The 13,648-nt window shown below is 37.1% G+C and overlaps 1 protein-coding gene across 2 annotated transcripts in view; it reads right to left on the bottom strand.

The window, feature by feature from the left end:
* The window catches only part of pnt (ETS transcription factor pointed), a 95,797-nt gene that overhangs the window by 35,899 nt on the left and 46,250 nt on the right, over nucleotides 1-13,648 (bottom strand). For both annotated transcript variants that reach the window (XM_081973965.1, XM_081973966.1), the window contains one exon: nucleotides 2,487-2,603. In XM_081973965.1, coding sequence (XP_081830091.1) covers nucleotides 2,487-2,603 — 117 coding nt within the window. The remainder of the gene's footprint in view (nucleotides 1-2,486; nucleotides 2,604-13,648) is intronic.

Raw genomic sequence — 13,648 nt, 5'->3', positions numbered from 1 at the left:
AATTGCTTAATGAAAGATACATATTGTGAGGTTTAAACGAGGAATTTGTCAATACGGCAACGTCCAAACAGGTGATTAAAAAGATGGATAACCTAGCTTGTAATAAACGACGTGCGTAAATTTCAATATGGCGGAGCACTTGATGACGTAACCGCCACGGGAAAAAAATGAACCATAATTACAATACCTTAACATCAGACACTCTAATAATGTCATGGAATATCAGAACAGCATTTTACTTACTTTTTTTCTTTGCAACCTGCCAATTTAGTTTCAGCACTAGAAATAAAAATGTTGCACAAACATTTCTACTATTTACCTTGACCAAGTTTTCACATAAAAACGTCAAAGTTTTTGTAAGATGGTTTTCCTTCTAATTTTTTCAATCAATGAACTTATTTCGGCCTATTAAATGATGCTAGTGTAGGAATGATACCGACACTTGCTTTGTTAACATAGAGATAATACAATAAACAAAATCACGACATCATGCAATTAAATATGTCGTGTCGTCCGCATAACGTTTGCTTCAACGTCAAAGCTCGTCCACCGACCATATCACGTGTAATTACTGTTCCCCGCGCATTATTTTTTTATAATTCTTCAACAATGCCATACATTACAATAAACGCTACTGCCATTCTAGGAACAAACAAACACGTGACGTCAAACTATTATATTTAAAACGCGGGTGGTCATTCTGATTTTACCGATTAAGGTGACGATAACACCCAAAAAAAGCGGCTTAGATACGACACACGCAGAATATTCTGAAAACAATTTAAATCATTTTAGTAAGTAATAATTGGAGAGAAATAAACAAAATTTTATTGCCAATTGTATACGCTCTAGCGGTTTTAATTAGTCGGTGGTACTCTGTGCTTCTTTGGCCTTTATCATCCGAAGAGATCCAGCGATCAGAGGCGGGTTAATGATAGGAAAAGACGTTCGAAAATACCGCAGTAATTATACGATAATTAGTTAAAGTTCTATCAGAAACTAGTTTTTTTATCGGTGGTGAAATGTTTTAGTGTTGCCTATCTTTAGCGATCGCTTATTAGTACTAGATAAGACTTCCTTGCTATTTAATGTATTTGCTGCCGCTCATTTAAAAAAAAAAAAGAAAGATGTAATTTTATTTTTTAATCCTGCGCTAATGTGTTGTGCAACCAATTGAATGCAAAGTTAGTGATGTCTTAATAGATAACTAACTTAAACGTAACGTAACTTAACGTTGCTCATTAAAGAGATCTTTATGTAATTCTTGGTGGAGACTAGAGTTTCATCCACCTACGTATTTGCCAATGTCCATATTTGAACAGGTCTAGGTTTACATCAAAGCAAAAAATTACCATCTACAATCCAGTCTTCCAATTAAAGTCGCAAAACCCGTCCGTTTGTCGAGTTTACACCTTGTTAACGGTCAATATTGCGACCGCAAGCTGTCATCGAGGTTCGGCTTTATCGGCAATAAAATTGCCTCAAAATGAGTAAACAACAAATCGGTAGAAACCGACTCATCAGACCACATTGCTGTCCTTTAAAGATTAATCCCAAAATCAACAATGCCAAACTCTAAATGACAATTTAACTATTGCGATTAGGGATGAACAATAGGTGCTAATGGCAACGAATTAACAACCCTTAGTTGTCACTTTAAAGGTTATATAAGCCCTTAATAAGGATCTAAAAGGTTGGGTAAGCGCAACAGGTAAGACCGGAGGATCGAAGATGATTAAAATGTAAACATCGTAGCACCGTTGCCGCCTTTGAGTGAGTTTTTTAGACGCTTTCGCTTGTAAAATGTGGCGGCAACCGTCGGCGTTGTCAAGTTTATGAATGATTTATCCGACGCCAACAATGAAGGACACAACAATACACAATAATGCAGTCTGTCTATGTTGTGCCGTAAAAAGAAGGTCTAGGTTTAGTCAGTGGTTCCGTGACCTCTTGTCATGCAATTCAAATATGTACCCACTGAGTACTAATTTTTTGTTTTGTGTGACTAAGTCTGGAACCCAATTAGAAATTCAATGGCAAAGACTAGAATTCAGAAAAATGTATATTCTACTACTTGTGGAACATTTGCGTAAATCTCAGCACAGTGGGTAGTTTGTGATTGGTCCAAAAAAGCAGCTTGCAGCTTCCTGCTTTTTTTGACCAATCTCAAACTATGAACAGTGATTTACGCAAATAGTACGCACATGAACAAATATGTGATATTCTTGACAATTTCATGTAAATGCTCTCTTGTATATGCATTTTCATGTATTTTAATGAATAAACCATATCAAAAACTGCAGGTTAATATTTTTTATCTTTTCACAGTCTCAAGCTTTAGGAATGTTATCTAAAAATTGTGAAACAGCGCGTGCCTTAAGTAAAATAGACAAAGTCTAGTCGCCCAAGTCTAGACATCTCTAACTTTCACACCCCCCGGTGAACTGTACCTAAGAAAATCAAGGGTAGTAAAACTTACTGCTTACCTTTGGTTATATTTAATCGTATTTGTTCTTTTTCCCATGATGCGAAAGACGCCTTAAGCGCCTCCGTCATGGTTTTGTTGGTGCCCGGCGTCAAAGGGGGCACTTGCGTCGGTATATCTGAAAATTAAAACAAAAATTAGGATACAACCCGTCTGCTAAAGCCTAGTTTATAAAAGAAATTTTAACTTTAGCTGTAACTTTAGCATTAGCAATAAATTTAGTATTAACCCTAAAAAAAGGGTGTTTATAAAACCCTTAATTTAACCATACAGTTTTCTGAAAGGTAACCTAACTTTAATGTTGTGTGTGTGTTGTGGTTACGATGGCCACTCGTCAGTGAGACGTTCAGCCAGATTAAATAACGCGATTACGCGATTCACGATTACGAAAGGTCCGCGGAAGAGGCACTTGCGTGCGTCTGAGAAACTCTCATCTCTCCCGCTTGCATAAATAGGACTAAAAATCGCCTTAAAGGCACGATCCGAGTGAAAAATATAGTCATTCCTCGTGGAAACTATAACCGTCACTGTCACATCCACGTGGTCTTGACCTAGGTTTTCACCCTTTCCGCCTCCTGGAAGTGCACCGCACAAGACAATTCCCCGTAGACCTTTAGGAATCCACGTTTCCACTTAGAGGCCCCACATTTCCACTCGACCGGCTGCGGAATTCGGTCGTCAACTCCAAATTTCTCTGAACACCGTTTCAAGAAACGTGGTTTCTTAGCGACAAAAATGGCGCCCACGAAACAGACGTGCGATACGTTTCAAGTTGAAAATCGAAGTCCAACTTTAATGTTATTTTTTTCAAGTTTTGCTGCCTAATGTCACATTACTGCACTAAATCAATAGCAAAAGGATATTCTTTGAATTTCTGTTTAGAAATTTCATAAATAAAGCAAAAATTCAATCTTAAGAAGAAGTTTAAACATTGGAGATTTAACTTTAGTATTAGCTGTAAGAAAATTTAGAATTTTATGTAAAACCAACGTCAGAAGTTACAGCTAAATTTACAGTTAAAGTTAAATTTTGTTTATGAACATCACAATTTAAAACCACTACTTCTATTCTTAATGCTAATACTAAAGTTAACGCTAAAGTTAAATTTTGTTTTATAAACCAGGCTTAAAACGAGGGTTCAATTACGCATAAATTGAAGATTTTAATCTCATTTCGTGAGCATTCGTTCTAATCCACCCCCACCATTTCCTAATGGACATTTCACGCAATTAGAATGAACAAATTAAGTGACATAATAATTGAAAACTTTAAACACCGACTTCCGTTGTTCGTAGAGACATGCCGCCTAAAGCTCTGAATACACTGCGACACATTGATGGCATTACGAGGTCGTGGGTTTATAAATAAATAAATATGTACCGCATAAATGAATTGACACTTTGACATCGTCGTTTTATTCGATTAAACGTTTTTGTACAGGCTTCGATTATTTTTAGTGTTGCTGCACCTGTTGCTGACTGGCTACCAGGAGAAAATGAAAGTTTTATTATATTCGACCTTTTAAAAACCAAAACTAAGAAAATGGCTCTATTAAAATCAATCGTTGCATTCTAAATTTAGTTGAAACGGCCAGGTGCTCACTGAGTTAACTTTACAGCTTTTCTAATAGTCCCATAAAACCGCTTTATTCCACGCTGAGCATTAAATAGTTTTCTACATATCTCATGTTGATGAATTGTTGGACCGTAGGTACAAATTAATTTCGATTGAATCGATCAGGTAGGATAAAATATGAGATTCTGTTTCTATAAGCTAAAGATATTATGATTGGTTTCATAATAGAACTCAATTCAAATTGTATTGTATCATGTCACATAACCAAACATAACTAACCTTACCAGTTATCGAGATATTTACAGATGAACATATCAATCAAAACTCCACTATATCAGTCAAATTTAGATATTGAATAATAATAAAATTGAGCATCACCAATTTTAGTTTTAGTAATGTAAACTGTCAGTATGTTGTTTTGTCTACATCCAATCTTTTTAGACAACAAACCTGACTGTGACTTTAGCTCTATATCACATTACTTATGGTCCACCCTGTATAACCGCTTCTTGCAGCTGTACTCATAGTAATACAGTCATAGTATAATCAATAATACCTTCAACCGTAAACATCTCGATAACTGTTGTGATTATGTACATAACCTAGGGATAGCCCAGTTAATTCAATCAAGTAAACGAATTACGTCCATAAACCTATAAAACTAAATTAAGTTTTCCTTGATTTTACTAAATGTCAGTGGCCTAATTCTTAAAAGCAGGAAACTAAAATCTCAGGAGTAGTGTTGATAGAATGTGACAGAAGAAGCTGACAATAACGGGTTCCTGTCACATTCTACAGGTCTTTCTCTTGATAACTCCCTTCCCTCGTTTCAAGAATACGCACCCAGATTGGCTTTATATTTTTATAACTTTATAGTAGAAATGTTGACAGTTGACGTAGCTGACTACTGAAAGAATGTTTTAATGTCACATTGCCATTTACGTCATCTGTCAAAATGCGCTCATCTGGATTGCAACATAAATTATCAATTTTGAAGCCAAATGGTAAAATTTTTTGTGATTTCACAGCCAAACACGTTATGATCCAAAAATCACATGACACCATGATTACTAAATCCCACAAAAGTCACGTGACTTTTGGATCATGACGCGTTTGTATACGAAATCACAAACCGAATGAAAACGACTCTAATTTAATGGTTGTTCATAGACGTTATATTAGAGTTTATACTGAATATGTTACATAAACAAAAACTTATAAAATCCAATTAAAGCATTTTAGGTTATTTTTTTTAATTTTACGTTAGTTTTACATTTGTACAGTTTTGTGGTACAAATTTGGAGAGTTGTGACGTAGCCGCCTACTGAAAGAATATTTTAGCAGAAAGACCGCAACTGAAAATGAAAATTGACGTGATTTGTCAAAAATCCAACTCCTGAATTTTAAATAAACTCACTTGGAATTCTTTTTTTTTGTAAGGCATAAATCTTAAAAACGCCAATCTGGTCAAAATTACCGAAATCTTCCAAATCTTACTTTGTAGTTATAAGACAGCAACTGTCTGAATGCCCATCCACTGTGGATTAATACAAGGATTGTTCTCCGCCAGATTGAACTACTTAAAAAGGAAGATTTTAAGTATGAAGAAAAATACAGTTTGTAGAAAGAAATAGTTGAGGTTGCGAAACTGTCAAACACACGAGAAAAACTGAACAAGGTAATGCAATAAACATATTCTGTCAGGTGATTTAGAAAAATAGACAAATATGAGGAGGGATGTAACAATTATGATGCCAATCTTGCTAAAAGACGTAATTTAAATTTAATATTGCAGATTTAGTGTTAGTGTTTGCGTGTCTCACTGACACGGAAATAATCTTTTTAACTGCCATCTTTAGAGAATACAACCAATACAACATACAACCAAATACTGAACCAACAACGAAGTATTCGGTAAGAAACATAAAACCCAAAAAAAATCGAGTCAACGTAAGATTATATTGTCGAACAATTCGTAAGTCGATACCTTGTCGAATTTAATAATTCAATTTTAAGTTAATAAACTTAATGGGTCAGTACGCACCGATCGGGTTGTAAATTACCTGCAGGTTGTTGTTGGCGATTCCAGGTGGTCGGGGCCGTTGCTTTTATACATGAATAAGGAAAAAACGCTTCGTTAATAACGAATTGCTTAATTTTTCAACTTTATTAAGATTTTTTCTGCTGCTCGATATATGATTGGATTTGCTCAACGAGACTTAATGATGAAAATACATTATCGTGTCGTTACTCGGTTGTTTTTTTATGGTGCCGTTGAAGGTATGATCAGAATTACAAATTTAGTTTTATGCAGTGTATACAGGGTGAAGGACACCAATTACTACAATGAATCTAGAGTTTCGATGTCAGAATATTCATTTTTTTGGACTAGTTTTCCAGTTAGAAACTCAATTCTTAATTTTGGTAGCATTTGTTTAAATCACAGCACTGTGTTACTTTGTGATTGATCAAAAAAAGCAGCAAGCTGAGAAATTTGGCACCATATCATCATCTTGTTTGACGTTTGAATATTTTGACACTTTGACAAAAAATATTTGTGTTCCCAACAATAAAAATTATATGGGTAGCCAAGGTGTGCATAAAACGAACTGAATAAAACTTTTACTGATCCAAAGCACAAACGTAACGGCATGACGGAATTTCAATGACAAAATTAAGTTGTGTCGTCTGCAAGTCAGTCCAATCATTGCCTTCCAATGTAACCGTCGGATTCCATGAATGGAATTATTGACAATAAATAGGAATCTAAGGCGCGATCTGCATATTGAACGGTTTTGCTTGAATTCAAGTTTTCTGGCTTTTAGGCCAACCATCAAAGTTGCAAAGATAAGCATCGAATGATCGTCTAATCCAGCTGAAATGTGGCTCAAAAACACGCGCATTAGATTGATTAATATTCCTGCATTTGATTTATGATGATTCTAAGCTGATTTGGTAGGAATGGAAATTAAGAAAACATCGATTGGTATTCTGATAGTGAGTTTGAATGGCGGAGGAGGTGGATGGTCACGTCCAGACGAGCATTGGTCGCGAGGTCTGCGGCACGGGTTTTGAACGTGCCAAAAGACTCGCTAGACGATTTTCAATACATTGGCTAATGCATATATTAATATTTTCTGAATAATTCAATTTTTAAAACAACCTGATCAAACTTTGCAAAAGATTGTTTTGCATCAGAGTACCAAGCATGAAAGTAAATCGGTTAATGTTCTTTAGCTGCTTAAAACCGCGAACACTAAGTTAATTATGTTATTATATTATGTATTAAAAAATACAGTAATTATTGTCTACATTACATTACTTCACTCGAATGGCTTGGTCAGTGAAAGTATATTATGTTCTTGGGTACGACAAGAAACATATAGTGACTAAAATAGTAAAATTCGTAGCAGAAGTCGGTCCAAGCTCTCGTGTAAGTTTGTATGGTACTTAGGGTCAACAAATTGATTCCGTTATGACTAACAAAACCAAAACCGCATTCATATTGACCAATTACGCAAAAACGGCATGTGAATATCATCTCATGCAAAACGACCAAAGGTGTATACACTGCGTCAAATGTAGACCGTTTTAAAAATTTAACCGCAAAAAATCGCATTGAAATAACGCAACTTGCGCACGCAATGGCAGGTTGTTTACTTAGTTAGGGTAAAAAGACAAGAGAGCAGGTGATTTCAGTTTCGGTTAAGTACTAAAGCGTAAATATACGTTACGAACTGCATTTGTTGGTTAATTGGTCATATTTTAACGTATCTACCTATCGAGAGATTGTAGTTACTTTTGATCATTGTTAATCTCGCTTTCAAAATAATTGTTGAATTTTGGAAAAAAGTGAATATGTGGACGAAATGAGTTAACAGTTATAGATATTTTATTGAAGAGAGATGAATAAGACGAATTCAATTTGCTAGTTCAATAAACCAATCAAAATTAAAAAAAACTCTCAGATCTTTTTTCAATTATAAAGCTGTCTCCCACAAGTGGCAACTGATGAAGAGGCTGATCTTAAAGTAAATCAGAGGCGATATTATTAAAAGTTGTTCAATGCAAACAGGCCCCTATATAACGTCATTGTGTTCCACAAAGGACATACTTCAATCAATTGATCCAAACAACAGAAACTAAAGAGCTTCGAAAGGTTGGCTCTAAGAAAAGTACGTGCGCGCGTTGGCGAGCTCTATTATCTCTTAATTTATCGAATTATGTCAATTAGTCGAGAGGGCTTTGTTGCATTTTTTTTTGTTCTATTCATGTTGTATTAATAAAGCACTTTTATATTAAACAACTAGAATACGTGGACTATTGTCATGAACCCGTGCGGGGTTGCTAGTCCCCCATCGGGCGCCTCCCCAGGTGGCGGATAGGGGAATGCCTCCCAGATATGGGTGGTACCGAGGAAATCAAATACTCGGGGCGGACCAAAACTAGCACCTAGGATACGACGGCCTCCATGTTAGGAGCGGTAATCCGACAGCGTCTGTTCTCCACGTAGGAGCGGCTGAAAAATATAGTCAGGAAAGCAACGGGAAACTACCTGTCTTATATATATTCCCCAAGACATCACAATGGATACACAAAATCAAGAAACGGCCCTCAGTCCCGGGCACCCCTTAAATGGGGAGAGGGTGCTAAGAATCCCCCGGTCTTCCAAAGATGTCTTTAAAATGAACCAGGAAAGGAGAATTGGCACGTGGAATGTGCAAAGTATGTACCAGGCCGGAAAGGCGGCAAACATAGTGAAAGAGATGAAACGACTCCAGATAGACATATTAGGATGCAGCGAAACAAGATGGCCAAATTCCGGTCACTGCGTCATAAACGAATATCACATGTATTTCTCTGGAGACAATACCACTAGAAACAAAAACGGAGTAGCAATAATTCTTAATAGTCAAACCAACATGACCGTAAAAGGATTTATCCCTGTTTCGAATAGGGTCGCGCTAGTCAAGATCAAGGCTAAACCATTTGACCTCAACATCATACAATCATATGCTCCAACATCCCAAAGCAATGAACAAGAAATAGAGGAGTTCTATGAACAGCTTAGAACTGCTTTCAAACACACAAAGAAGGAAGAAGTTAATATAATGCTGGGCGACATGAACGCTAAGATCGGACAGGGAAAGGTTGAGGATGTGGTTGGTGGTTTCGGGCTGGGAGTGAGAAATGAGAGAGGGGAACGTTTAATAGAATTCTGCCAAGAAATGGACATCACAGTTATGAACACTTTTTTTAAACTACCGCCCAGAAGACTATACACATGGAGATCCCCGGTTGATAACAACAATAGAACAGTGAGAAATCAGATCGACTATATAATGATAAATAGAAGATATCGCAACGCGGTTGTCTCTTGTAAGACATACCCAGGCGCGGACATACCGTCAGATCACAACCTGCTACTAGCTCGTACTAAACTTCGATTGAAGAAGATAGACAAAAGGAAACCCTCAAAGGTTGCTGACATGCGAAAACTCAAACAGGATGACGTACTCCAACAAACAAAGGAGAGGCTAAACAAGGAAATCAAAACTATACTTGAAGACAGCAACCAAGAAACAGAAATAGAAGACCTATGGAACAAAATAAAAGTATCAATAACCTCCGTCACAAAAGAAGAGCTAGGACCGGATAGGACGGTAAAAAGACAACAATGGATGACAGATTCTATCTTGGAACTTATGGAAGAGAGAAGACAACACAGAAACAGAGACAATGTAAAATACAAGGAACTACACAGAAGAGTCCTCAGAGCAATTAAGGACGCCAAGGAATGCTGGCTAAAAGAAAAATGTGTCGAAATCGAGATCTTACTACAAAAACACGACAGCTTCAACCTCCATAAGAAAATAAAGGAAACAACAGGAAGACACCAAAGACGGGGTCAAGGAATAATCTTGGACTCGAATGACAACATCATTACCGAGACTGACAAAAAGCTTACAAGATGGAAGCAATACATGGAGGAACTTTTCGGAGACGAAAACATCGATAATATGCCCGTCAGAGTCGGCGAAGAAGGACCTACCATCACACAGGAGGAAGTAGAATCAGCTATTAAACGACTAAAAAACAACAAAGCTCCTGGGCCAGACCAGATTCATGGAGAAGTACTCAAACTGCTAGACCCAGAACAGATGAAACTGCTGACCAACCTCTTCAACAAGATTTACACAGGCGGACAAATACCAAATGACTGGCTGTTGTCAACATTCATTCCACTTCCCAAAAAGGCAAATGCAACTAAATGCTCTGACCACAGAATAATCAGCTTGATGAGTCATATCCTAAAAGCGTTCCTTAATATCATCCAAGCACGTGTATATAGAAGACTCGACGAGAGAATAAGCGATACACAATTTGGTTTCAGGAAAGGACTCGGCACTCGAGAGGCCTTGTTCTCCATACAGGTCCTGATCCAACGAGCACGAGACGTCAACGCAGACGTCTTTGCATGCTTCATAGATTTCGAAAAGGCCTTTGATAAAGTCCAACATGGTAAACTTATCTCAATCCTACGTGAATCAGGAATCGACGACAGAGACACAGATATAATATCAAAGCTATACCTACAACAAAGAGCCATTGTACAGGTCGAAAACGAAACATCTGAAGAGTTTAATATAAGGAGAGGAGTGCGCCAAGGTTGTATACTGTCGCCTCTTCTATTCAACGTATACTCGGAACATCTATTTAAAGAGGCATTGGAGAACATGGAGGATGGAGTTGTGATAAACGGGGAAATAATAAACAACATAAGATATGCTGATGATACCGTCCTTATAGCAGACACGGCTGAAGGACTTCAGAGACTCATAGACCGTGTAGAGACCGCATGCAACAGATATGGTATGAACATAAACTGTAAGAAGACACACATACTGATTGTCAGTAAAAACACCATTGGAAACTTACAGTTTACCGCCAACAATGTAGCTCTCACAGTAGCCGAGACAGTTACATACCTGGGCTGTACCTTGAATAAGGATTGGGATCACTCTCGAGAAATAAGATGCCGAATCGAGAGAGCAAGAGGTACATTCAACAAGATGCGTAACGTACTGTGCAGTCTATCTCTCAACATCCATACCAGAATAAGAGTTTTAAAATGCTATGTACTCTCAACCCTCCTATACGGGGCAGAAGCGTGGACCCTTACTGATGCCTCATCTAAACGCATAGATGCATTTGAGATGTGGTGCTATCGCCGCATGCTAAGAATCCCATGGATACACCATGTATCAAACGACACAGTACTGCAACGCATCGGTGGACAACTAGAATTCCTACCAAACGTCAAACGCAGAAAACTGGAATACTTTGGGCATATCATGCGAGGTGAAAAATACCACCTTCTTCAACTCATACTACAGGGAAAAATAGAGGGCCGAAGGTCAGCAGGACGCAGACGAATATCATGGCTGCGAAATCTGCGAACATGGACCGGAATGACGTCAACAGCACTATTCAGAGCGGCGGTGAATAGAGTGATTTGGACCAATGTGATAGCCAACATCCACAGAGGATAGGCACTTCAAGAAGAAGATTGTCATGAAAGCAATTACCACTGCCCACGTGGGATATTTGTTTTCTAAACTGGATACTGTCCAACTAAAACGTCATCGTGAAAACACGCATATTTTATAAAACAAAAATACTGTCAAAACAAGTTGTAATCTATACTTTTCACCCATCAACACATTCTTGCGTAAATCTTTTAAATTAACAAGTGTGTTTTGACTTTTCCAAGCCTTTTACTTTATACTATTAATCATCAATCTTATACATTGAACAATCTGAAAGTAATTAGTAAACAATGTAATTATATTAATCTCGAGCAACTCAATTCAATGAAAGCATCTCAAAACAATAACTCTAAGTCAGATTGCCGCCAATTAACCAATTAGAAGCGCCTAGAGAGATGAACTGATGACATATCAAACTACTTTACACATAATTGAAGTTAGAGCGCAATTAACTAATCAAGTTGAACCGTAATTATTACGAGCTTTCGGGAAATGTTACGCGTTTGTTATTGGATTAGAATGTCTTTTGGTAACCGGAATTTTTGTTGTTTGTTGTTGCCTATCAAAATTGGTCCTAATTGACATTTTATTTGAATTTTGTTGCCAAAATGTATTTCCAAAACTAGTTGATGTAGGGTTTTGGTTTCTTTATATTAGACTAATTGAGCTTGTTTTCAGATGACGGATTGCAGTAACGAGCACAAAAACATTTAAAACTCAGTTGTGTTTTGACTGTGACAATTTCCATTTTGTCGGTCACATTTAAAACTAAACTCAGCCTCATCCAAATTTCTCTAGTTTCTGATTGGTCAAAAAAAAGCAGCAGGCTGAAAGCTGCTTTTTTTGACCAATCACAATCTATACCCATTGTGATGGGATTTACGCGTAAATATCAAACATTCTGCATTGTTGACTACTTTGACATTGGTGGTCTACTCTTGCGCAGTCAATTAGACCAATTCACTCTTCAAACCTTAAAAAACGTAAATAATTGTGACATTTTATAGTAATACATGTATTCATAATACAATACTCATCAAACATGACTAATAAAATAACAAATAATTCAAGTTAATAGCTTGACATAAACCAGACAAAATTGGCAACCCTAAAACAACAATCTACAAACTGTAAGACACTTTTTAATGACTAACAAAATAACAATCTTCATATACCAATTAACAGAATTTTGTGAACTAAAATTCTAGTCTCGCTTAATTATGACTAACAGTATCAATCCTAAACAATACCGAGGTTTAATAAGACAAAGTGTCTATTTCCTTGTAATCTCCGTTCCCGTGTGTACGTATGCGGTGTACAGAAATAATCGTTCATTAAACGTGGAGAAAGAAACAAAATGACGAAAACGAAGAAAATGAGATGAAGTGTCCACATCCGGCAATCAGCTAATCCCCAGCGCCTACGTGTGTTATACCACTAGATAGAACAACTAACAATACAGGGGACCACAGATTCGTACAGAAAAGTCTGAAACTTTACAATAATTAAAAAAAAAAAGTGTAATGGAGTGGCCTGTTAGCAAGAATTACTTTCTTCTTAGTATTAAAGAAATCTTGAAAACAGATGGTTAATTTTTTAGCGCCGTCCCTCAAACAATGTCAAATCAAGTCTGACATTGCATAAATCACCGACAACCAAATCGCATTAAGTCAGTAACCCTCGGAACCTTTTTAAAAAGCATTAACCCAAAAATTCATCCCACGCTTTCGAGGTCGTTCTCGCTCGATTCCCCACAAAACCTACCACATTAAAACGAGAACGAGATAGACCCTACCAACACAACATGTGTTCACCACGTTCGAATACAAAATCGGTTTTTAGCAGTGTGCCTCTCCTGTTAAATTAAGAATCGCTTAACTGTATCGCTCAGGCATTTCACTGCACACTGATATTACGTACAAATTTCTCGTTTTTGTTTACCAGAATTGGTCTGAGTGGGCGATAGGTTGTGATTATGGCACTGTCTGTGAACGTTTACGAACCGCTCGTGAAGATTACTGCCTCATTATGTGTGTTC

Source organism: Ips typographus, linkage group LG2 (assembly GCF_016097725.1).
Source record: "Ips typographus isolate SLU linkage group LG2, UJ_Ityp_2.0, whole genome shotgun sequence".
Taxonomy (NCBI): domain Eukaryota; kingdom Metazoa; phylum Arthropoda; class Insecta; order Coleoptera; family Curculionidae; genus Ips; species Ips typographus.
The sequence above is the reverse complement of the archived record's forward strand: the minus strand, read 5'-3'. Positions and strand labels throughout refer to the sequence as shown.